Source organism: Micropterus dolomieu, linkage group LG22 (assembly GCF_021292245.1).
Source record: "Micropterus dolomieu isolate WLL.071019.BEF.003 ecotype Adirondacks linkage group LG22, ASM2129224v1, whole genome shotgun sequence".
NCBI classification, from domain to species: domain Eukaryota; kingdom Metazoa; phylum Chordata; class Actinopteri; order Centrarchiformes; family Centrarchidae; genus Micropterus; species Micropterus dolomieu.
In genome coordinates this window covers 29930514-29953656 of record NC_060171.1, presented here as the reverse complement: position 1 = coordinate 29953656, position 23143 = coordinate 29930514, and the positions used below count along the sequence as shown (strand labels likewise).

Here is a 23143-nt window from a genome sequence, read left to right as displayed (position 1 = left end):
TCATAGAATAACATAAGGTGTCACAACCTCACTATTTGTGTGGCAAAACTTGTCAGAGGCGCGCGCGCAAATGCCAGTTTGCATTTATCACACCCACTGAATGAGTGAACCGGGCACAGGCTCCAGCTCTGTGGCTGCTGTTGAGCACCCCAATATTTTTTACTCCACTTCAAAGTGAAAACTTTCACTTCACTTCAGGCCTGATATGAAATCAGACCAATAAAACCAATTACATAGGCCTACATGATGCAGAGTTGCATGCCCAGCTGCCAGCAGCATGCGTCCATACTCTCTGGACTGGTCATCTCTTTTATGCACAAATGACTTGGCTTTTACGCACGCTTTTCATTCATTTATTTGACAGCTGTAGTGGTTTCTTTACATATTCCATATGTAAAAATTGTATATGCACAATAGTAGATGGTCTTAAATATGATGCATTACCTTACATACCACTACCCAACCATATGTAATTTAGTTGATCTGCACCATGACTAGCTACATGCTGTTTACTTGTTGATGCATCAGTAATAAGATACTTTTACTTCTGATACACTAACAAAACAAACTATGTGAAGCACATACTGTAGGTAGATGCTGCATAGATGTGAGCCATGGCTAATGGGTTATTCTGTAATTAACTCCATAGAGGGAAATTACAACGGATGGGGTGAATCTGGGTCTTGCTCAAGGACACTTCATGTCTAATCAGAGACATTTTGTGGTTGTACTTTTTCTAAACCTTAATTTTTGAATGATCTTATTCATGGCAGTACAAACACTGGTAAAAAAAAACCCAACAACAACTGACATCTGAATGTGTTCTGCTGGAATAATGCAACATTTAAAGGATAAACAACAACTCAAAAATGAGACGAATAATGTGTTCAGTTACTTTCTTGCTTAAAAAACCTCATGACTCCTCAAAGTTTATAAATGAAAATTTTTTATTTGTTAGTGCTGTGTGTAATTGAATGCTACATACATACAGATAACCTTAGCATTAATGTACACGTACTGTACGTCGCCACAAAGTTTTTTTTCATTTCTTTTTTTTAAACATCTTTCACATAAACTACAGTACAATTTGGAAAAGCTATAGGAGGGAACAGTGCTGCGAGGGGGGGGGGGCACCAGTTCCCAGGGACAGAACACAGGAACTAACACAGCAAGCATGCAGAGCGCAAGAGACACCAGGGTCTGACAGGTTTGTTTACTGGAACTGGAACTGAAAAGCTAAGAGGGGATGGCAGGTGGCTGAACTGGTGTCTAAACTGGCTGTTTCCATTGAAACTACCATTTTAACTTCACAAGGGTTGATTTACTTCATTTGTGCTTATACAGGAGATTTTCCTCTCCTTTCCCCGTATGCTTGTTGGACATGCTTGGGGAAATGGATTTTTAAAATTGATCCAGATGTGGTAAGTGCTTCTCTCCCTTTCACTTTGCAGTATTCATCACTGCATTTTCAGTTTGCTCTGTTAATGTTTCTCCTACCTGAACAGTAGGCTACTCTAGAACACGCAGGACAAATGCACCACCAGACAGTTGCCCTCACCAACACTAAATTAGTGCTGCTGGCCTGGGATTTTTCTTAGGCTTTGAATGTACACTTTTACGGACACATTAAATCTACTGTCAGTAGTATACAGTATGTGAGGTCCTTGTCCTGCACCTGGAGTGACTATTTCTTATTATGCACATCTGATGATGTGTCAGCACCAGTTAACAAGTCAAAAGTCCTTGAGCACTTGTAATTCTTGGCAAACATGAACCCACCCTCATTGATTCCTGGTGTGTTTGTGTTGTAGTTATTCAACTTTTACACCACCACCCTGCAGAATTCTTTGTGTAGACATCGTTTCATCTGTGATTTGTCCTTAAAAACAATTCTACATTTTGAAAGCTGAATACAGATGTTAAAATACAGCCAACTTTATCAAAGTCACCCCAAGGCCCTGGTCTCTCCTTTAAGGAATATATATATGTATATTCATATCAATTTAAAGATTAATAAAAAAACAAAAAAACAAATGTGAAACCATAAAAAAACATACAGTAATTCTTTCTCTCAAAATTCTCAAAGTCTTATAATACCAGACTCAGAAAATAAAAATATGATGGCTGATAGAACTAACCATCTGACCTCGCATGATGAAGATGAAGGACACAGACAGAAAGCAGACGAGGAGGAAGAGGCAGAGAGGCACCGTGGCCTCGTTTGAAGGCTAAAACAAAAAAAAGAATTGAAAGCCAGAATTTAAAACAAATGTGACTTCCGTCTCCTTGGCCTTCCTCCATTTGTACTCAATACTTTTTAATACTGCACTCAAACCATGACTCAACAGTAAAACAGAGAGAGGGGAGAGAGGTAACGGCCCCCCACATAAACAGAAAAAGAAACAATGGCGATCACAGATGACATGTTAGCCAACTTGCGTTCCAGGCTCCTTAAGCGCAACCAGAATCTCATAGCATTCAAAGAAGAGCATGGTGTCATTCACTCTGGTATAAACCCACTCTGACAGACACAACATCAACCTTAACGCAACATAGAACGGGAACAACAGTGCTAATATTTCTTTCAAATCATGGAAAATATCTAACACAAAGTGCAGGTTCATTCTGCAAAAAACAGATGACAGACCAGTAAGGTTAGTAAATTTAAAAAAAAAAAAAAAAAAAAAAAGGCGCAGGTCTGTTGAAACATTTCTAATACAATTGTCTACAGTCGGAATTTCCCTGTTTGACAGAATACTGTTTACATTCACACACCCAGACTCACACACACACGGAGGGTGCTCCATGAGATTCCCTGCGACATACTGATACAATCACTACATGGACTACAAAAACAACAAAAGAGCTTTTGTCAAAACATTTCACATGGTAAAAAGTAGCAAGAATACAAAAACAGTCCTTACACATTGTTTTTAAGAAAGACAAATTCTGACAAGTACACTCACACATCCATAGTATGTACAGGCCGAGACAGGAAGTGTAATGTTCAAACTTGGACATTTTCAGCACATGTAAGTCTAACAGCACTGACCTCTGCAGGAATATGACAAGTATATTAGTGTGAAATATATATTTCTATATATAAGTCTATTCTGACTGGTGAGAATGGTATCGATCATCTGGGTTTTTGTATTGACTTCTGCTGGTTGGTTAGTCTACACACCTTTGAGATCCGGTGCTGCTTCATACTGGTGTTTTGATACAAACAGGAGTATTCATGAAAACCATGAACCTCACATACACTCACAGACATTTTATCAGTGGAATTATTTCACTATAGGACAATAAACCCCCAAATTCCCCCCACACTGTTTCCCTTTCACATACAATGAGGAGCATACTGGCTACTTCATAAATTATACATGTAAAAATACTATCCCACAACCCAGAGGGATGTGGAAGCAGTCTGGACCAAAATAATAAAGACTGTTTCTCTATTACTGTGGGGACATGAAAATGAAAAGCACTTCAAGTCATCCTTCACCTGACCAAAGGCAAACGAATGTGAGTGCATGTGTGTGTGTCTGAGCGGTCAGTGAAACTTTCCAGCCTTCTGATGTTATACAGCGACAGGCTGAGACAGGAAGAGGAAGAAGCAATAGAAAGCAGAGATGGGAAGAAGAAAGAGGGAGAAACTGAGGAGCAGGGAAGAGATGTCTCTGGACAAAGAGAGGGAAAGGCAAAAAGAATAAAACAAGGGAATGATCCCCCTCTAGTGGATACTCTAGCAGTCATGACAGTTTGTGGCCCGGCCAGTTTAGGTTAAGACTCGCCTCTACTGATTCATTACGTACACCTTACAACATACTTCCTGCCAAGAACTTTAAAAAAACAAAACAACAATGGCTGTCTCTTATAAGACAATGAAGGGGCAATTCAATTTTTTTCCTTTCCTGGGGGGAGGACATTAGGAGGGATCTCAGTACTTGCTGTATCAACCTGCATTATAGCACCTGTTTCTGTCTGCAACAGGCTGACTAAGTATGACTCATAGTTGTGGTTAGGGCTGCAACTAACGATTATTTTCATTATTGACTAATCTGCCGACAAATTTCGCGATTAATGTTTAGGTCTATAAAATGTCAAGAAATTGTGAAAAACGAAAAATCTAAATTTTACAGAGTCCAAACTGATGTCTTCAAATTGCTTCTTTGGTCTAACCAACAGTCCAAAACCCAAAGACTCTTAATTTATTATCATAAATGACAAACAATAGCAGCAATTCCTCAATTTCAGAAAATGAAACCAGCCAATTTTGCACATTTTTGCTCAAAAAAAAATTTACCTGAAACAATTAATGGATTATCAAAATAGTTGTTGATTAATTTTCTTTCGACCAACTAATCGAATAATGGTTGCAGCTCTAGTTGTGGGGTTGTGGCCTCTTCACTGCTATCAACTGTCTGAGTGTGGGGCTGAGAAAAAAGGGAAGAGGACGGGTATAAAAAGAAAATGAGGTGGAACAAAAAGGAGAGCGCAGGGAGAGAAAAAGGCCTTCTCGTTATCTTATGGAATGACAGGGTCACAGTATTAAAGGCCTTTGGGCAGGTTAGTAGAGCAACAAAAACCTGATGCATCACTGGTGGGAATGAATGCAATAATAACTGTAATAACCTGGACTGTCCTTCAAATGTGGTGAAAGGGACAGACAAGAGGACGGGACTTTAGGGGACTGTCTGTTCAAGGGAAAAGGTCTGTGAGCATTTATATGCACTGGGGCACAGGGTAACCCCCTCCGTCGGCTGTGTGCTGCACCGTGTGATCCTGCAAAGAGCCCAAGTCACTGAAGCGCTCACCGCACCAAACACACTTGAACTGGCCCTCTCTGGAGTGCGTGCTCTGGTGTTTGGTCAGGTGCTCTCGCTGTTTGAAGCCCTTGTTGCAGTGGTCGCATTTGTATGGTTTCTCCCCTGTGTGAACGCGCCGGTGTCGGTTCAGGTCTGATGAGTATTTGAAACGTTTCTCGCAGTCAGGGCACTTCAGCGGCTTTTCCCGCGACGGATCGCAGCGGTGCTGGACGAATTCCGAGGAGGAGAGGAAGCGGCGGTCACAGAGCGAGCACTTGAGGGGCTTTTCTTGGCAGTGAGAGTTTTGATGACGCTGTAACGTGGAACTCTTCTTGTAGCCCTTGCCACAAACGTCACACTTGTACGGCTTGTCGGGCGAGGTGTTGGATGACTCGCCGCACTTGTGTCTGAGCAGCTCTCCTGACTGGCTGAACTCCTTCTGGCACGAGGCGCACTTGAACAGGTTGTCCATGCCGTGGACATGCTGGTGGTAGAGGAGGTGAGAGGGCTGCATGAAGCCCTTGTCGCACAGATTGCATTTGAATGGCCGGTCAGTAGGGTCTTTGTGTGTGCGTCGATGCCGAACCAGCGCATACTGCTGCTTGAAGCTCATCTGACACTCGTCACAGTGGAAGGGACGCTCCTCCGAGTGCGTGCGCTCATGTTGGCGAAGGTCTGACGGCCGCTTGAAACCCTTACCGCATGTGGCACAGCGGAAGGGGCGGGAACCCTGCGGGTGGCAGGGGTGGTGAAGGAGCTCCGACGACTCTTTGAAGTGCAGCTCACATAAGTTGCATTTGAACAAGTGCTCACCAGAGTGCACATACATGTGGCGCACGAGGTGGGAGCGGTGCTTGAAACTCTTTTCACAAACAGCACACTTGAATGGGCGTTCACTGCTGTGTGTTCGCTGGTGGTGCTGTAGGTGTGATGACTGGCTGAAGGCCTTGTCACATGTGTCACATTTGAAGGGCTTCTCTCCTGTGTGGACCCTCTCGTGCCGCGTAAGTTCTGATAGGTGTTTGAAGCCCTTTTGGCAAACAGAGCATTTGTACGGCCGGTCTCGTGCCGAGGGAAAGGGTAGAATGGATGAGCTGCTGCTGGCTGATGCCCCATCACTGCCGGACTGCTGGGGATTATTTGAGTTGGGTGTGACGTTGCCAGAAGAACCGGGTCGGTAGGTCTTCTCACATATTGAACACTTCATTGGGTTGGTGCTGTTATGGGATGTGTGGTGCTGAGCTAAAGAGGTGAGTAGGGAGAAGCCCATCTTACACACCCCACACACGAACGGCTTCTGCTCCACCTGAACACACTGGTGTTCTAGCAAGTCTGTCGCCTGGTGGAAAATCTTCATGCACTGGGTGCACTGGAATGACCTGTCCTGACTCACCATGCACTGGTGCTCATGTGGATTGGCCAGGTGGGAGATATCGTGTCCACAGGCCCCACACTTGTGTCCTCCCTCTGTCCCTACCTGTAGGGAGGTCTGCTGGGCCTGGGCAGGGTGCTGCTGCTGACTGTGCTGCCCGCCTCCGTGCTGCTGACTCGCACTGTGTTGTTGGTTGTGTTGGCTGTGCTGTCCATGCTGAGTCTGTTGCTGCTGTTGTTGCTGCAAAGACGTAGCATCTGGCTGCAGTACAATGCCATACACGGCACAGCCCAACGTGTTCTCAGCTCCTGGAGGGATAGTGTGGACGACTTGAGGTGGACCGACTGAGTGTTGCTGCCAGGCCTCTGTCATGCGGGCTCGGGTGTAGGGATTCAGTTTGGCTGCTGGCGTGGCCCAACTGCAGTAAGAAAGGGAGACAGACATATATTTCAATAATGGGATAAAGGCTTCAGGGTGTGTTAAGACAACAGGATAGAAACTCACTCCATTTCAGCAAGTGGCACTGAAAAACTGGCAAGGGTGACGAGGGATTTAATGACAGGAACAGTATCGCAGGGAGGAGAAGAGCTGTAGGCAGAAAGGGAAGAAAATCCCCTACTTCCACTTCACTTCTTGGATTTCAAGTGGTATCTGTATGAAAAAGAGAATCAAGGTGAGTCAAAATGGCAATGGGAAAGAAAGAAGTTACTCAATAACTATAGTGCATTTAGGGTTTAAGCGATGGACTCCACTAATGCAATATTTTGCAACATTCATCAAACAGACGGTACATCATGGCAGCAAAAAGTAATACAGTGTAACTTCAATTAAAAGCCTAGTCCCAATTAGACGCCTGTCCCTCTTACAGGTCAGGCATGGCTACATGTTTTGACAAATAAACGCAGGTCTCAATTAGATTCGTGGTCTGGTTTTTACAGAAGTTCTCTGGACGTATAAAAACTCTTGAAGCCCACCAGGTCACCTGCTTGAGCTAGTTCTAAGCTGCTTAGATCAGACATACCAATATAACATAATATATATGTTTGAACATATCGTTAGATCAGTTAAATTCAATATTTAATTGATTCAATTGTTTAGTCCGTTTTATGGAAACAATGAGCACCAAAGTATAATTCTTTCAGATTTACTAGCATGGTAAAGGAATTAAAGCCTGTCCCACATAGAGGCAGGGTGAGTTCAGTGATTTAAGCAAATAAAAGATCAGTTATTTATTTAAGTTTTACTGTATTAGTTTAGCAAAAACATTTGCAAACTTGCAACATCAGCTTTAGATGACATTTATGATCCGTCAGCAGAGGTTTACATAGTTCACAAAAGCTTGGTGACAGGCTATGCAGACAGCTCCTGACAAAATATCAAAGCAGATTTTTCATTTTAATTAAGCAACTCTGGCGGGAGATAAAACGTCGGTGACAACAGATGAAGTGATTAAAACGTGTTTACATCGGCCAAAGAGTCATATACAAGGACGGGGAGAATCTTAACATCTCTACAATGATTTATACTGTATGTAAACAATGCTAAAAGCATCCAAATGCAATGAAATGTAATCATAAACAACTTTAAGATATGCAACATCCGTGAAGCAGAAACACACAGCAAGCAGGCTCTCATTAACATAAACACTTGGGCACAAACAACTACCGCTAAGTAGTAACGTTATATTTAAATCTTTTTTATGCTGGTTATGTAGTTCCTCCCCTGTCTGTGCAAAAATCAAAATGCTCAACGATTCGCGCTAAAAAAAATTAAAAAAGGGGGAAAAAGTGGAAGGCAGCGTCTGCGCATCATAACGTTTTTCGTCTGCAGGCAAAGATCACTGTAATCAGGATGGGTTAGCTGGTTAGCCTAGCCACTTGCTAACGCAGCCACAGAGGCACAGGAAAGAGATACCGTTAGCCTGCTAACGTTATAGCATAGTAGCAAATGCTGAAGCGACACGTTTGTTAGTGAGTGCTGCATGTAAACAGTGATGAGATGTTCCGCATTTACATACCCGGACCGTCCAGTCAAGCCGACAGAGTATTCCTGATAAAATGCCAGTCAGTTGTATGTTAGCTTCTCCCCCGAATAACGTCGGGTCCCTTCCTCATATCCGCAAACGGTGCTGGGATGCTCTCTTGTTCGAGCGCTGTGGCTCCAGGGGCCGAAAAATCGGGATTTAGGGGTCATTAAAATGGGTCAGAATTCTCCCGCGATCTCCCAAATCGCCCCATAAACGTTATCGTTTCACGTATACATTTATTTGGCTCCTAGGGCATCCCCTTGGCTAACAAAAAGATATGCATTTTGTTATAAATTGCTAGCTAGCTATCGGCTAGCATCTGAGCCACTGCCCGCGCACGGGAACATGAATAAACCAAGAGTTAATTGGCATGCTCACAACACACACACACACGCACACCCGGAACCTAGTGAATAGTGGCTTTAATGTTACAATCCTGCAAAAGTACTCTCAGTTAACCACATTCAGGCTATCCTATCGATCTATTCCCGCTGTCCTAAACACTAAAATGTGTTAATGACTTTTTATAAATGAAAACTGATTGCACTTGCAGATTCTGCTGAACCTGTCATCTTGTCATGATAAATACATTTTTGACAAATTAAAACAGAGACTCTTTTAAGCCGAGCAGATAACTGTAAACACAAAACACCCACACACAGGTCCTTCCTCCATGCACTGTGCTCATCTTGAGGCAAACCATCGAAAGGGGAACTGATTAAAGGCGAGGTTGTGTTTCACTGGGACCTAAATTCTCATTACAACAGGTTGTTTACATAGGAAGTGGGTGATACACCGGCTGAGTGATTGAAATCGCTGGGAAAGCCACAGTAAATATGTTTGTAGTCTCCAATGTTTAAATAACTATGTTAATTCCTCTCAGTCTTTTTGCTAGTTCGCATGTACAATTCATGTTTGCTAAGTCCTGACCCAGCACACACTTCAGGATGTTGGTTGGCTACAGCAGCAGCTCGGAGGAGGACAGCGAGGCGGCAGAGGCGACTGAACAACATTGCTCTCGAAAGTGTGAAGAGGAAGATGACAATGGCCGCCCTGCGAGCAAGAAACCCAGAATTGAGGAACAGCTTCCTAAAACAAGGTGTGTGGTGACTTTCTGTAGGCCCGAGCAGGATTTACCAGTGACTGTATGGAGAAAGAGGATGACACTCTTTTACTTACTACATTGAGAAAATACTCCACTACAAGTAACACGCATTCAAACATTAAGTAAAAGTATTTAAGTATTATCAGCAAAGGTAATTACTCCTACTGTAGTAAATGTTCCCTGTCAGTGTTTCCTATTATGACATGTTTGGATGATAGATGGATGGATAGATAGATAGGGTTGTGTTAATTTTAACTCCTTTTATATACTGTTGAGTAGTTCAATCATAGTTTTCCCTGGACAGGAAAGGTATGAAAAAGAGTAATCTAAAGAGTGATTAGTAACTAAAGCTGCCAGATAAATGTAGTGGAGTAAAAAGTTCAGTATTTGCCTCTGAGATGTCATGGAGTACAAGTAGAAAGTGGCATAAAATGGAAATACTCAAGTAAATTACAAGTACCTCAAATTTGTTCTTAAGTACAGGACTTGAGTAAATGTACTTGGTTACATTCCACCACTGTGGCCAAGTCCTGGCTGACAAAGTTACTGAAAGTGTTGAGTTTCACATGAGTTGCCATTGACTGATATAGGAAATAGAAAATTAAGTGACCCCTGTTATTGGGCCAGCAGGCTGCCTCTTCCTGGTTGCCTTATGGCCATGTTTCCAGAAGAAGTGGACTCACAGACTGAAGACAGCGCACTTCATGGTGGACGCATCCGCTCCTTCAAACACGAGAGAGGCAACTGGGCCACCTACGTTTATTTGCCATGTAAGACAGAAACGCTGCACTGTTGACGAGTGATCATCAAGAGAAGTCACGTCATCGCACATGTTGTTACGCAAGTCAAATGTATGATCATTTATTTAACCGGATTCTTCGCTTAACTTGGTTTCTTGTTTCTCCCCCGTGTCTCCTCTACACATCAGACCATCCTGAGGAGGAGTTCAGGGAGTTGTTGGATGCGCTGCTCTCTGTAGCAAGGGCCCATGGTGCGGTTTTGACCCCGCAGGAGGAGTTCCACCTCAGCCTGTCCCAGACGGTGGTGCTGAGACACCACTGGATCCAGCCCTTCACACAGAGCCTCAGGGCAGGCCTGGTGCACTGCAAGAGGTTTGCTCAAATACCCCTACACAGGGTGATTCAATCTTATAACATTCTTTTGATTTGTTCTTCTTTTTCCCGCTTTTTAAGGTATAGACAGAATATACAGAAAATAATTTGCAGGACAGGTAATCTTTTATTTATTTAAAATAAAGGAAGTCTTTAGTATCCCAGTGGACTTAAACAATTGGGCAGCCAGCCGTAGCCAAATGAATCACAACAGTAAATCCATGATACACACAAATACTCAGTAAAACCACAACTATCTCAAGGCAACTTGAGTAAAACTGTATTTGCAGCAGCATCCTAGAGGGTCATCTGCACTGGAGTAGGTGGAACAGTAAAAATAAAATCAGATGCGGATTATTTTTGATATTTTCATTCTAGCTGAGTTTTTTTTGTTGCCAGGTTTGTGTGCTCAGCGGGGAGAGTGAGGGTCTATTGTAACGCTGAGAAGACGAGGTAAAGTCAGTCTTTTAATTGTCTCGTCTATCTATCCATCTGTATCTATATAGATAGATATAAAGGATTTATCTGTCAAAGATACATTTTAATTTTTGGCATTTGGCTTGTATGTGTCTCTGTCTGTTGTCCCGTGCAGGACCTTTCTGGGGATGGAAGTGTGTACTGGGCACGCTCAGTTGTTGGACCTGGTCCAAGCCGTGGACAGAACAATGACAGAGTTTCGCCTCGACACTTTTTATAAGGTCACTGACCAACACATTTTAACACACACACTGATTTTATCCTTTTATCCTTTAGGGTCTATAGCTGGACCAGTCTGTGTCACTGTTTAGGTGTTTATAACCGGGTCAATACAGTGAATTGATTGTGAATCAGAAAATATGAACAAGTCATCCAAAAGAATCTAAAGTAGTGCACATCCATGTCTCACCTCCATAATGGTTCCCTCTGATGTGTTCTCTAGGATCCATCTTTCCATGTGAGTCTGGCCTGGTGTGTTGGAGACTTGGCAGGACAGATAAAGGAGTGCATTCAGGAGCTGCAGGTACCGAGAAGTCTTGTATCGGTCTAACATAACTTTTAACACTGACATCATTGTGTTCCTTTAGAAATAATTTCACTGTTGCTCCTGCCAGTCCTTTCTGAATCCATGTGTGTGTGTGTATACAGTTCCTTAATCCTTTTTAAAATACCTCAGTATGTTTGGAACTAGACCAATATATCAGCTGATATTAGTTCACCGCAGCTATGTTGTTATTAGCACGCGTGTTTGCAAATAAACTGCTGTACAACCATGCCAAAGATATGCGTGAGGTAATTTATAAAGTATCTCCATCATATAATTTTCCCATCAGAGCAGTGACAAGTTCATTTATTCACTGTAAAATGCCTTAAAAATTTAATATCAGCTGATATACTGTTAAAACTCAACTAACAGTCAGGCTGTTGTTTTGATTTAGGTTTCATATAAATGCTTTGGATTAGAAAACTTTGTCTGTTACTCTTTGTATGTGTGTTACACTCCTGGGGATGGTTCTCTGGGCAGCGGCCTCAGTCACAGCACTTTTGAATGAATGACTTGCACAGAGTTTACTAGCTGACCACCTCTCACAAGTCTCTGATGTTTTGGCCGTTAGAGTCTGGTGGATGACCACGAAGATGGCCCATTTCTGCTGAGGTTAGACTGCGTGGAGCTGCGCTGCAGAACAGGAAACAAGACCTTCCGCTTCCCTCTGGAAACCTAAAATTTGACATTTTCACCCTGACCACTGGACCTTTTACAGCTACATTCTTCTGACCCACAACACTGACAAATTAAGGCTCAATGGCAAAAATAAGGACTAGAATAATGTTAATGTAATTTTCTACATTATTTATATACAGAATTAAAATAAAGTTGCGACTGGTTTTGTACTTCCTTTTGTGTTTTGCATGTGGCTGTACTAATACTACGAGATCATGGTTCAGAAAGGTTGACGTGACGCATGTGTGAGAAGCAGCACATTTGAAAGGAAGTTGGACTTAATTGGCATCGAAACCTCACTGTGGTTCCAACACAGTCATATCTTGCCATTTATCTGAACACAGAAGGAGTCTTCATTTAATACAGTAAAAATGACTGGAAAGTCAACACCCCATTCAACATCTATGTAGTACACAGAATTAACTTCCAGATGACAAATCGCTCTATCTCCATCTATTAAGGAAAACTTATTCAGAGACACACCTGTCCTAGAGTGCAAAAATAAAGAGGTATTTCTAAACCGTGTGGAAAGTTTACCAGGATTTACTGCACAAAGAAAAGGCAATGGCTGGCTGTATTATTTGAAAGATTTACTCTATTGAAGGCAACACGTTGCTGATACATGTATGATAGTTCACAGCAGATATTATAATTAGTTATATGATCTTGGTCTGGCCCAGTGAGGCCTGCATGGCACAGTACAATCACTCGGGTCAGAGAGTTTCTGACTGCATGACCACAAGGACAGGGAGGCACGTTTTTAAACTCTGTCTAAACAGAAAGACCAAGGAATTAAAAAGTCATGAATGAAAATATAGCAAATAAACAGTGATGAAAAATTCAGATTTATATTATAAAAAAACCAAACATCCAGATATGTGCCCCAATCAGCCACCTGGCTCAAACCAAACCTGGGCCATTAAAATCAATTTTATAGAATATGGAAAGTGAAGATATAGTAATAGTGGATAGTTTAATTTTACACATAATTTAATTTGATTCTGTCAGTTAAAAAAAAACAAAAAAAAAAAAACATGTCACTAATTTGGCTGTTTGCTTTCCGTTTGTCACATACAGCCAATTAGAAAGCAAACAACTGGAGCAGAATGGATTTGAGCTTGTAAGCTCTCACTTGACAAAATAAGTGCCTCCTACTAGATTTTCTGGTGCTCTCATCTATACCTTAAGCTCTTCATCATTGGATCTTGGGACAGTACAACTGAGGTATCTTCACTGAGCAAACTCCACTCATTGATGAAGAACATGAGATGCATTGAAAAGCACTGGGGGAAAAGCTAGTAATTGGACCCTGGGTTTAGATCTTTTTGTTTCACTGTTGAGTCAAACGGTGCATTTCTTCAGAACAAAATAAAAATAAAAATCTTAACTCGAGGTCCACTTGTTAATCTTTTTTATCTGCGTCTCATGGTCTTCATCAATGAACAGAACCACCACAATTAATGGGCCCAACTCCTTTCATTGATTAAGACCTGAGATGTAGTGAAAAATCAACATCCATATCCCAGGTATGGTTCCAGTGTAATATGATTAACACAATAAAAACAAAGCCCTCAAACCACCAGGGACTTACAGCTTGGCTGCATGCAAAAAAAAAAAAAAAAAAGTCTACTTAAGTCTCTTAACTCATTTGAACATATACAAAGGACTGAAACATGTGACCTGCTACACTGAGAAAGATACAAACACAATATGTGCATTACCATTTGCCTAACAACATTAGAGTCAAAGGACTTCTGAAATCTCTTTCACAACATTGATAAAAAGATCAGACTTTGATTAATAAATCAGAAAGTGGCACATACAGTATATCCCTGTTTTTTCACTTGGACATACACACGTTCTTTATCATAACATGGATTTGGTAGGTAAAATCTTCCGCTCCGTTACACGCTGAGACATATATAAAAGTCACTGTATTTAGGATAACTCAACAGTAAGCTGACATTAACATAATTATTGTATAATTACAGCTATAAAATTAATTTAAAACTTCAATTCTGCAATTGTACTACAAAATGTAAGTTTTGCCTTTCTGCAATGTGCATGGTAATATTTTGGTAGTCGGGTTCAGAGACAGGCGAGGTATGAAGGGGTCCCTGTCTGCCCTTCATGTGGCTCTGTGTGTGTGTGTGTGTGTGTGAGTGTGAGTGTGAGTGTGAGAGAGAGAGAGAGAAAAGCCAGCCCCTGGGTTTCTGCCAGCATTACGGTGAGAAGAGCACAGTCTTGATGTAAGCCACGGTTGTGATGTTCAGCAACATGTTCACATGTTCGTTCCCTGGGAGCTCTTTCAACGTCACAGGCTGTTTCTGCTTTCCTACCCACCTCCTGCATTGGACGGCGCTCAGCAGGTTCACTGTCCCGTCCCCGTCGCCGTACACCACCGTGGGCTCCACATCGGGGAACTTGTCGGAGTACTGGAAGGCCTGGGACGTGGGGATGCCGCTGCCAAACAAGCAGTGGACGGCCACGCCGGGGGGCGTGAGGTCGGCCACCAGTGTCTCCGTGTCCTGCCGCATCAGCCAGCCGTCCTCAAAACCGATGTCCGAGTAGAAGCGCTTATAGTCCAGCACAGTGTAGTTGGCGGCGGGTGTCTTCACCAAAACCTAGTGGCGGATTGGATAAAAAATTGTTTCTCAGTTGTTTAATTGAGTTACTTCTACCAAATGCTAAAATGGAAAATTCTCTGTGGGTTTGTCACTACCAATTAATAGTGTCTACCTGGCAGGACAGAAAAGGCCCATCTACACACACACACACACACACACACACACCTGATCTTTGGGCCAGGAGTGAGCATAAGGGAGCAGCCATGAGGTGGAAATAGCAGAACGCTGCTGGGAGCGAATCTTCAACGGGCTAATCACTGGGATGTTGTCATTGTCACCTGTAGGTAGAGAAAAGAAACTATTCAGAGAGAACTGAAACTGTGCTGAGAATTTCCAGCCATAGACCGAAAAAACCAACGAGGAGTTTCATTGTGTGGCCTTGCGGGAGACACACCTGAAACACATGACGTGCAAACATACAGTATTCTGTACTACACGGTATTACTTAAACCTGAGTGTGTTGGTAAATGTGAAACATTTTTTTCTAACAGGATCTGATGGAACTGTCTTTTATGCAATTTGGTCTGAGCAGTTATGAAGTAATCGAGCAGAGGAAGAAAGGGTGGATGACAATAGTTGCTGGGACATCGTTGGGGTTATTCCACACCCTGTTCCCATGAAATCATTTAAAAACAGCACTCATCAACTTTGATAGCTGCAAAAGACAACTGATGTTTGAAAATCTGAAGGACTATGACACAGACGCAATGTGCCAGGACTAAACTGCACATAAGTAAAGATTTCTTGAGTGGCAAATAGCAATGGACTAAAGGTCAAAAAGGCTTAACTGAAGCACACTTAACTAGCATTAGTGAGATGGTCTCAGAGGACCGTTCACTCACTGATGGGATTTAGCACTCAGGGTTTGTTTCCCAGCACTGACCTCATGAGAGAGCGGATATATTTTTGGAGAAATAAAACAAATGTACAATGTCTTCATTAGACAGGATGGAATATCCGTATTTTGTTTAAGCCCCAGACCAGTCCTACCATCCCAGAACGAAGCTCTGACACCAGAGCAATGTCTAAATAGTAGGTTTCTCAATGTGTAGTAGTGGTTACGCTGTTGCACTTTTAAAACTATAAAGACGGCATTATATATTTTTGGAAAATCTTGGACTGGATTGGAATGGATTTAGCAGAGACTTCTATTTTGAAGGGTACAGGTAAAACTAACGAAGTGGGCTTCACCTACTATCTGTGAATTCATCTTCCACAAGTTATGTGTACATTGGTTGCTGGGAAACATCTGTAGCTCTGTCCCATCAAAAACGATTTACCATGTAATGAGGAAGTACCTGTAGCATCACAATCTGTAACATAACTTACAAATATAACACTTTTAGGGGTTAATACAGTTAATATACAGGCCAATCTTTTGCAAATGTAGCTATTATCATTTATGTATGCATACAAGGAGAAATGTGTGTTTCAGTGCAATTTAAATATATTTTTTTAATCAAATATTATTTGACATGATTGAATAGAATGTGTCGACCATATTGTGTTATATCTTTTTTACTCTTCAATCTAAAAGGGGCTCCTCTACTAGCAGGCAGATGTTAGCTTTGTCAGTTGGTTCATTTAGCTACATGACAGTTACACCTTGAAGCTAGTAGGTGTAAATATTTAGTAATGTTCTAATGTGGAAGTGGTAAATTTTCCTTTCTCTGTTTAAACAGCTGCTTCATTTTAGGAAATGTATGTGTTGCTGCTGCTCTTTTTTTATATTTGATATTTTTACATTTTGGAGCTAAAGTTTTATTTATTTCATGTATAAATGTGCAAACTAAAAGAGACGCTTGTTGAAGCATGTGTGTGACCGGGCTGCTGTCTGGCTTGTGCTGCTAGAGTAGAGTGTACTACTGAGTCCATGACGGCTAGTGTGGAGCTTTTTGTAGCTCTGTTGATTGTGTTACAATGACACAGAGACCACTCTGCAAGAAAGACCCTGCTAATGCTTTCTTTCTCTACTTCAGGACCTATGTGGGTACATGCTTGACTATTTCTTTATGTTATATAATATATTTTGGGTTTTCATTTTATTAGAAATCTTTTTGTAAAGTTATAGTGTATGTTGTGCCCTCTTCTTTTTCCTCTGTTCATTCTGGACTTTTCCTGGGAAGACAGGGAGCAAGCGGTTCTCGTCTTCTACAAAACATAATGCATAATGTGTTAGACCTCTTACCAGATGTGACCACGCGGAGGGTCTTGGCCACCCCAGCCCATGGTGGTCCCAGAGAGACAAAAGCTTTAATGTATTTGTCTTTCCAGGCCTGTGGCTGCTGATTGAGGAAGTACAAGGTGTACATGTTGCCCATGCTGTGAGCGATGAGCACCACGGGCCCGCCAGCCGCCTTCGCCATGTCCTCAATCATAATCTGTAGTGCCAGGAAATACTTTTTATTCTCATCTGATGAAGGAGAAAAGAACAAGATTAGTTAAAGTTCCTCCACTGGCCCTTCTGTGAAATTCCCTCGTTTTCTATTATTAAGTTAAATTGTGGCCACTTCAAAGACTGAATGTTTGTTCCTTCCTGGTTTGGACCAGTTGAAAAATGTGGCCTGAGGAGTAACATTTCTCACACTTCCAAAGGTTATTTACTCCCGTTTATTTTGACTTCAGTGCAAGTGGCAACCTTTTTATATACAGTCTCCAAAAGCGAATTAATCCCCATAGACTCAAAATGCCATAATTTTCCCATTCATGACGACTGTACGGTGGGTGATTTTTTTATACAACTCCACCATTTGAATTATATGAAGGTTTAAACTTATAGCATAATTACAGGTGGGTGCCGTAACAGGTGGCCAGCCGCTAGGCTTCATTCAGACCGCCTCAGCTGCACCTCTTTGCCCATTTGTGGATTAACCAGAATCAGTTACTGCCAAGTTGGCGGTGTCCGGAGCCTCCCACATTAAGATTCACAACGCCTCTTCAGAAACCTATGGGTGATGTCACGGAGACCACGTCCATGTTTTACACAGTCTGTGGTTCACTGCCCAACAATTCCATGACTGGAAGGAACACTGTTTAGAAGGATGTGCTCACTTACATGTGTCCTAATATAAAGAGTCAAGAAAAGGTTTGAGTGTAGCTTTTAATCCAGAGTTTACAAAAGGCCTGGTCCATTACCAGCCAAGTGCAGTCCACCAAAATTTACTCAAACCTATTTTGCAAAACATGGTCAAAAACTAGTTATGATCCGTGGCTCTTGCAGATCTCTCGTAACCTCTCACGTGTTCCTTTTTTCGTACTGCCCATGCGCAGCAAAATTACTCACCCAACCGTGTGGTTACGAAAGTTACACAATTTAGTTACAAAAACACAATATCAAAAACACAAAGAAGACCCGGGAACATAAAGCATGTGATTTTTAACAACAATTTAGCAAATCACTAAATGTGCCAAAATGGCTCTTGCACTCATGTTGCACCAAGTCGCCGACACTGACAATCAAAATAGTCTCACGTGCTGTAGTGTGATCAACTCACAAGACTTGTGAAAACATTAAGAATGAAAATGTGGATTTCAGGTTTTAATAGGTGAGGGTTGATCATTAATGGATTAAGACGAAGTCATCTTTTTTGTATACCTGGGTGTGTGTGTGTGTGTGTGTGTGTGTGTGTGTCTGCTTACTGGGGGCTTTCCTCCAATCATATGGAGCTGCTCTGACATCAACATCTCTGGTGTAGCCCCAGTCTACCAGTGCCTGGACTATACTAAAGAAATACATGCCTAGGAAACACAAGACAATAAGAAAATAAAGCATCAAACATTTCACTCTCAAAACATGAGCAGCGACAAAAGCAATTCTCTGATTCTTGCTCGTCTATCTTTATGAGGACCCATTTAAACCTTCAGAGTGACGACAACTTTGGAAACGAAGGATTTTTTGCCCAGTTCTCCCGTCTCTAAAGAACAGCTTGGTTTTGGACCTTCAACTCACCCACAGAGTGTTTGCTGGGGTCCAGATACTCTACGGAAAATGTCTGTCCGAACCCCGGGACACGGATGTCCACACCCGGTGGGGACGAGGTCGTGTGAGTGGACCTGTTGTAGATCAGCCTGCGCACACACAAAAAACCAAATCAGTGTCAGTTCTGCATCTGTGGTGAACACACACTCACAAATACATTTTACTATTTTAAATCACCATCGTTCTACCACCTTGTGAGTTATGTGTGACAACAACTTTCCCAACTCAGTTTTTTTTAAACCCCATGAGGATGTGAGAAAAAAAGTGTCCCCCCCCCCCCCCACTAAAATGCAATTGCTAGATAAGTACTAGAACTGGATTGGAGGTTATTTTCTAAAATAGTGCAAGTCTAATCAGCATTATTTTTGTTTAATTTGAAGGGGTTACAACTCATTTCTCATTTACGGGAATGTATTGAAATTATCTCACTGAAACTGTCAGTCTCTCAGACAGATACACCTGCCTGTACTGTCTATTTAGCCTGATGCAGAAGAAAAAAAACAAAATAACTGTAGCATAACTCTCAGGTGTCAGTCATCTCTACTGTGTTCACCATGTTTAAGCATTTATAAAATATCCTGTCTATCTCACCTGTGGACATAGTGGTTCAGCAGAATTTACACAACCTAGCATTTAGCCCCAAGGCACCTTATTCACAGTATGCTGGATCAATAAGACTGGATCATAAGTGCTGTATACACTTAGACAGTTTATAAATTATAGGTAAGTTATTTAAATTGGATATCTGAACTCATTAACGACATGTCCAGGGTGTACCATGTCAGCTGAGACTGGCTCCAGCCCTGCGACCCTCTACGCAGGATAAGCGGTTGACGATGGATGGATAACTGAACTCACTTTGCTGAGAAGTGGTCATACAATTTCATCTCTGCGTTTAGACAGCTTTACATTTAAGGTGAATCCTGACCTTTAAATGAGCTATCGTACACCTGTATAAAAAAAATAAATTAAAACACACAACGTGCAGCATGTAGCCACAGTGTGATGACAGCCAGTCACAAGTATAATCATATGATCAGTTACATGACTGTTGATCATGGATTTCCACTCTCTACTCATGTTGTCTTTATTTCAAAATAAGAGCACACTGTTAGTCAAGATGGCTTAGTCCAGGATTAACAAATCAATCCTCTAACCGCAGTTTAAGAAATTAAGAACTAAAAGCGTCATTTAATCATCATTTTAACATCATGTTAGCCTTGATTAGTAGAGCCACAGAGCAATAATTGTTGCAAAATGTCTCTCCGATTGCATCACGGCAAATTTGTGATTTTGAGATACTGTAGTTCACAGTAATGTCTAAATATATAAACAACAATATAAAATTACAGGATTTTGTTCCCTAACAAAATGTCTCATACAAGTTGAATTGCCCATTTAGGCTCACTCAGTATCTGACAAGTGTTTTTTTTAGCTGAAGGCTGATGGAGACATTAAAAGGGATGCTATCTCACGTTTCCTTCCATGCCTCGTTGATAAATGGAAGGCTAGTTTATCCAGTTTAGGTTGATAACTGTTCACAAAACGTAAACCAGGTCGTCGAACCCACCTACCTACTCCCTTATCCTATTGACAGCTGGCAGTTATGGAATTTGCACCATGATATGTTTTCACAAAACTTGTTTGTTCCCCACAACAAAGGCAAACTGTTGTAACCTATGTGGTGAAAAACACCAAGCTAATCATCACATGATACTAGTCAAAACTGACATCAACAAACCTTTTACTGGGGGAAAAGTCATTTTGGTGAGGTAGATCTATTCATCAAAGACTTACTGTTTGAATGTAAAGGGAATGTTTGGTCCACACACAGACCAATCCACATCATACCTCATGTTGTCTATCCAACAGTCTATGGCTACAGGGACCAGCAGCTCCAGGTTGAGCCACAGAGTGAAGAAGTCCTCAGTCTTCTTATAGCAGATGTAATGGACCACACTGGGTTTATCCAGCTTCGCCTCCAACTGGTTCCCCAAATCCCCCGGAACTGAAACGAGCAACGTTACCGGTTACGTCAATGTCACTGTCACCGCAAGGTTGTTCAAAATTATATAAAAGGTTTTGCAGTTATTACTGTTAATGTGGTTAGACAGTATAATAAAGGCCAATGGCAGAAACACATTGCTCTTCAATGATTGGCTCATCTGTACCCTGTTTCCAGACTGTGAAACATATTTCTAATGTATACAGCTGTTGTCAGTTATCAGTAATTCAACTTGAAATGAGACTAGGCAGGGAGCTTAATTGATTTGCTGTTTTTCTCCTTCTTTCTTTCCACCTTGGCGCATGTTCAAACAACATGCACTAAACATTGCGCAACAGTCCATGTATACTGTAATGTATAATAATGTATACTCACCTATGAGGCCAATTATTATAATAGATGCCATGTAGCAAATGCCAATTTGATGAATATTCACTACTACAAAAAAAGGGTATATTTTTTGCTTGTTGTTGTTGTTTTTGTGCCGCTGCAGCAAACCTGTCCTGAAATATTTACGTAGTTGAACAGGCCCTTCTGGTTGCCTCACTGCCATTACAGAACATTATTAACATTACAGAAGCCAAACACAGTTACAAGTGTAATATTCTACTCTTAACCACAAGCACAAACTAACAGCATGAGATCACTGTGGGTCAAGCTCTTATCACACACTCATGTAGACAGACAGAGGCCATGGTTGTAACTTGGCCAAACACTGATAAGATTGCTCTAAACCTCAGACCCTTTGATTATGGAGTGGGAGAATGAGAGGAATTGTAGACATTTAACCTGGCAATCGGTGTTAAGTTATGGCTCTTAACCTTGATTAGGAATTTAATTTTACATACTAGTTACAAACCTAAGGATTAACGCATTTAACCAAGTCTAGAAAGAAACTTCCTCAGTATCATGAGAATTGTACTGACTGTGGTGCTGGAGACACATATTCTGTTCCAGCTCAGTCATATGATCAGGGGACTGAGTTCACTGTAAACAATCAACCTTAACAAACACACACAAGCACAAAATAACAACTTGCAGCATCTTTGCAGACAAAAGAGGTTTAAATGTTCACTAAATCTCGCAAATACATGTCAACATTAGGGTGGTGATGGGTGCGTTTTTTCCAATATTCCACGATACAGGAGTCCCTTTCCATAACAACGTCCAGCCAAACTCCGTTCACAAATTTGGCAATGCTAGCACGCCTTCCTTAAAAGCAAAATTAAATCCCCCTCCAACAATCACTAAAGACATTTTCAGAATCGATGGGATAACGTTACAGACATAATACTCAAAATTGCATTTTATTAAATAAATTTCGACATGCTCCATGGTACACATCGCTCTCTCTGACGAGTGTTTTGGTGAGAGGAGATAATGTTTATAAAACCACCGGCAGGCCAAACATTTACAAAAGTGGAACTTTAATCGACATATATACAAATTGAATGAATATGTGCTAGCCGAATTCGAGATTGACCTACAAGTAATTTGAAACGCGTTTAATCTTACTTTAAGCTTTATATAAAACATTTGTGACAATCAAGAAGATATTACATCGTTTTAATTTTGAATGGAGTTTGGCCTATCTTGAATATCGCTCACTGGCGAAAGCTGTTTACGAGCTGGCAACAGATATTAAGGTGAACAACAAGGCTATACTAACACTGTAAAACACTTTTGTGAACACTTACTGAGGACCACGGGGGGTCTCGGGGACATGCAAGACTTGTCGCCGGCACATTTCTCCAACGGTCTTCCGCTGCTCGGAGCCGATAACAGCAACAACACCCCGACTTGGAGCAGCGAAGAGAGGGCGGTTATCCGGTGCCAAGCCGCCATGGCTCCCGATGTCTCATAGCCAAGCGGTCATGGTCGCTTATTCGGTGCGCGTAGATGTTCAGCGGCGTTTTTCTGGTTAGCTGTTCAAGCCCTCTGATCAGATTTACCAGAATGTGGCTATTGACGATGATCAGTCAATAAGAAGGTGTTGATCACGAGGTCCGCATTACAGAGCAATCCACCCGGAGACGTAACTTCAAGTCAAAAGTCATCGACTGCAGATGTAATCGGTTTGTGTGGTTTGTTTGTACTGGATCTAAATTCCTCATTTCACACAAGTGACTTGTGACATTAGATGCTTTATTGTAAATTGAAACATTCAAACACATTTGGCATGTTTACACGACAGTATATAATATCCCTGTCAATTCACAACATTAGTTTAATGTAGTGTATAATCTAAGGTATATTAGCCTGAGCAAAATGTTATCTTATAATTATTTTTTTAAATATTTTATACAGATATCTAAACAAAAATCCAAATATTACAGTGACATCACACACCATAAAAACATTTTTTTATATTTTTATACAGAATATGACTGTGTTACTTTGTGTGTGTGTG

The 23143-nt window shown here is 41.5% G+C and overlaps 3 protein-coding genes across 4 annotated transcripts; 1 reads left to right on the top strand and 2 right to left on the bottom strand.

Annotated features, from left to right (window-relative positions):
• Positions 1–2296: 2296 nt before the first annotated feature.
• znf319b (zinc finger protein 319b) lies at positions 2297–8568 on the bottom strand. Its single transcript, XM_046036553.1, has 3 exons — positions 8198–8568; positions 6685–6831; positions 2297–6598 (listed from the first exon to the last, which is right to left on the bottom strand). The coding sequence occupies exons 2-3, from the start codon at positions 6687–6689 to the stop codon at positions 4726–4728; spliced, it is 1878 nt and encodes a 625-aa protein (XP_045892509.1). The 5' UTR covers positions 6690–6831; positions 8198–8568; the 3' UTR covers positions 2297–4725.
• On the top strand, positions 8550–12292 carry usb1 (U6 snRNA biogenesis 1). Of its 2 annotated transcripts, none has more exons than XM_046036593.1 (7): positions 8550–9305; positions 9939–10081; positions 10240–10423; positions 10823–10876; positions 11016–11121; positions 11343–11423; positions 12016–12292. In XM_046036593.1, the coding sequence occupies exons 1-7, from the start codon at positions 9154–9156 to the stop codon at positions 12121–12123; spliced, it is 828 nt and encodes a 275-aa protein (XP_045892549.1). In that variant the 5' UTR covers positions 8550–9153; the 3' UTR covers positions 12124–12292. The 2 variants fall into 2 exon arrangements, with proteins under 2 accessions (XP_045892549.1, XP_045892550.1); XM_046036594.1 differs by having other exon boundaries at positions 8583–9305; positions 9942–10081.
• Positions 12293–12699: 407 nt separating this feature from the next.
• On the bottom strand, positions 12700–22753 carry pla2g15 (phospholipase A2, group XV). The gene is made up of 7 exons (XM_046036583.1): positions 22431–22753; positions 20580–20736; positions 18699–18817; positions 18389–18487; positions 16938–17162; positions 14915–15027; positions 12700–14746 (listed from the first exon to the last, which is right to left on the bottom strand). The coding sequence occupies exons 1-7, from the start codon at positions 22576–22578 to the stop codon at positions 14345–14347; spliced, it is 1263 nt and encodes a 420-aa protein (XP_045892539.1). The 5' UTR covers positions 22579–22753; the 3' UTR covers positions 12700–14344.
• Between the last annotated feature and the right edge of the window lie 390 nt (positions 22754–23143).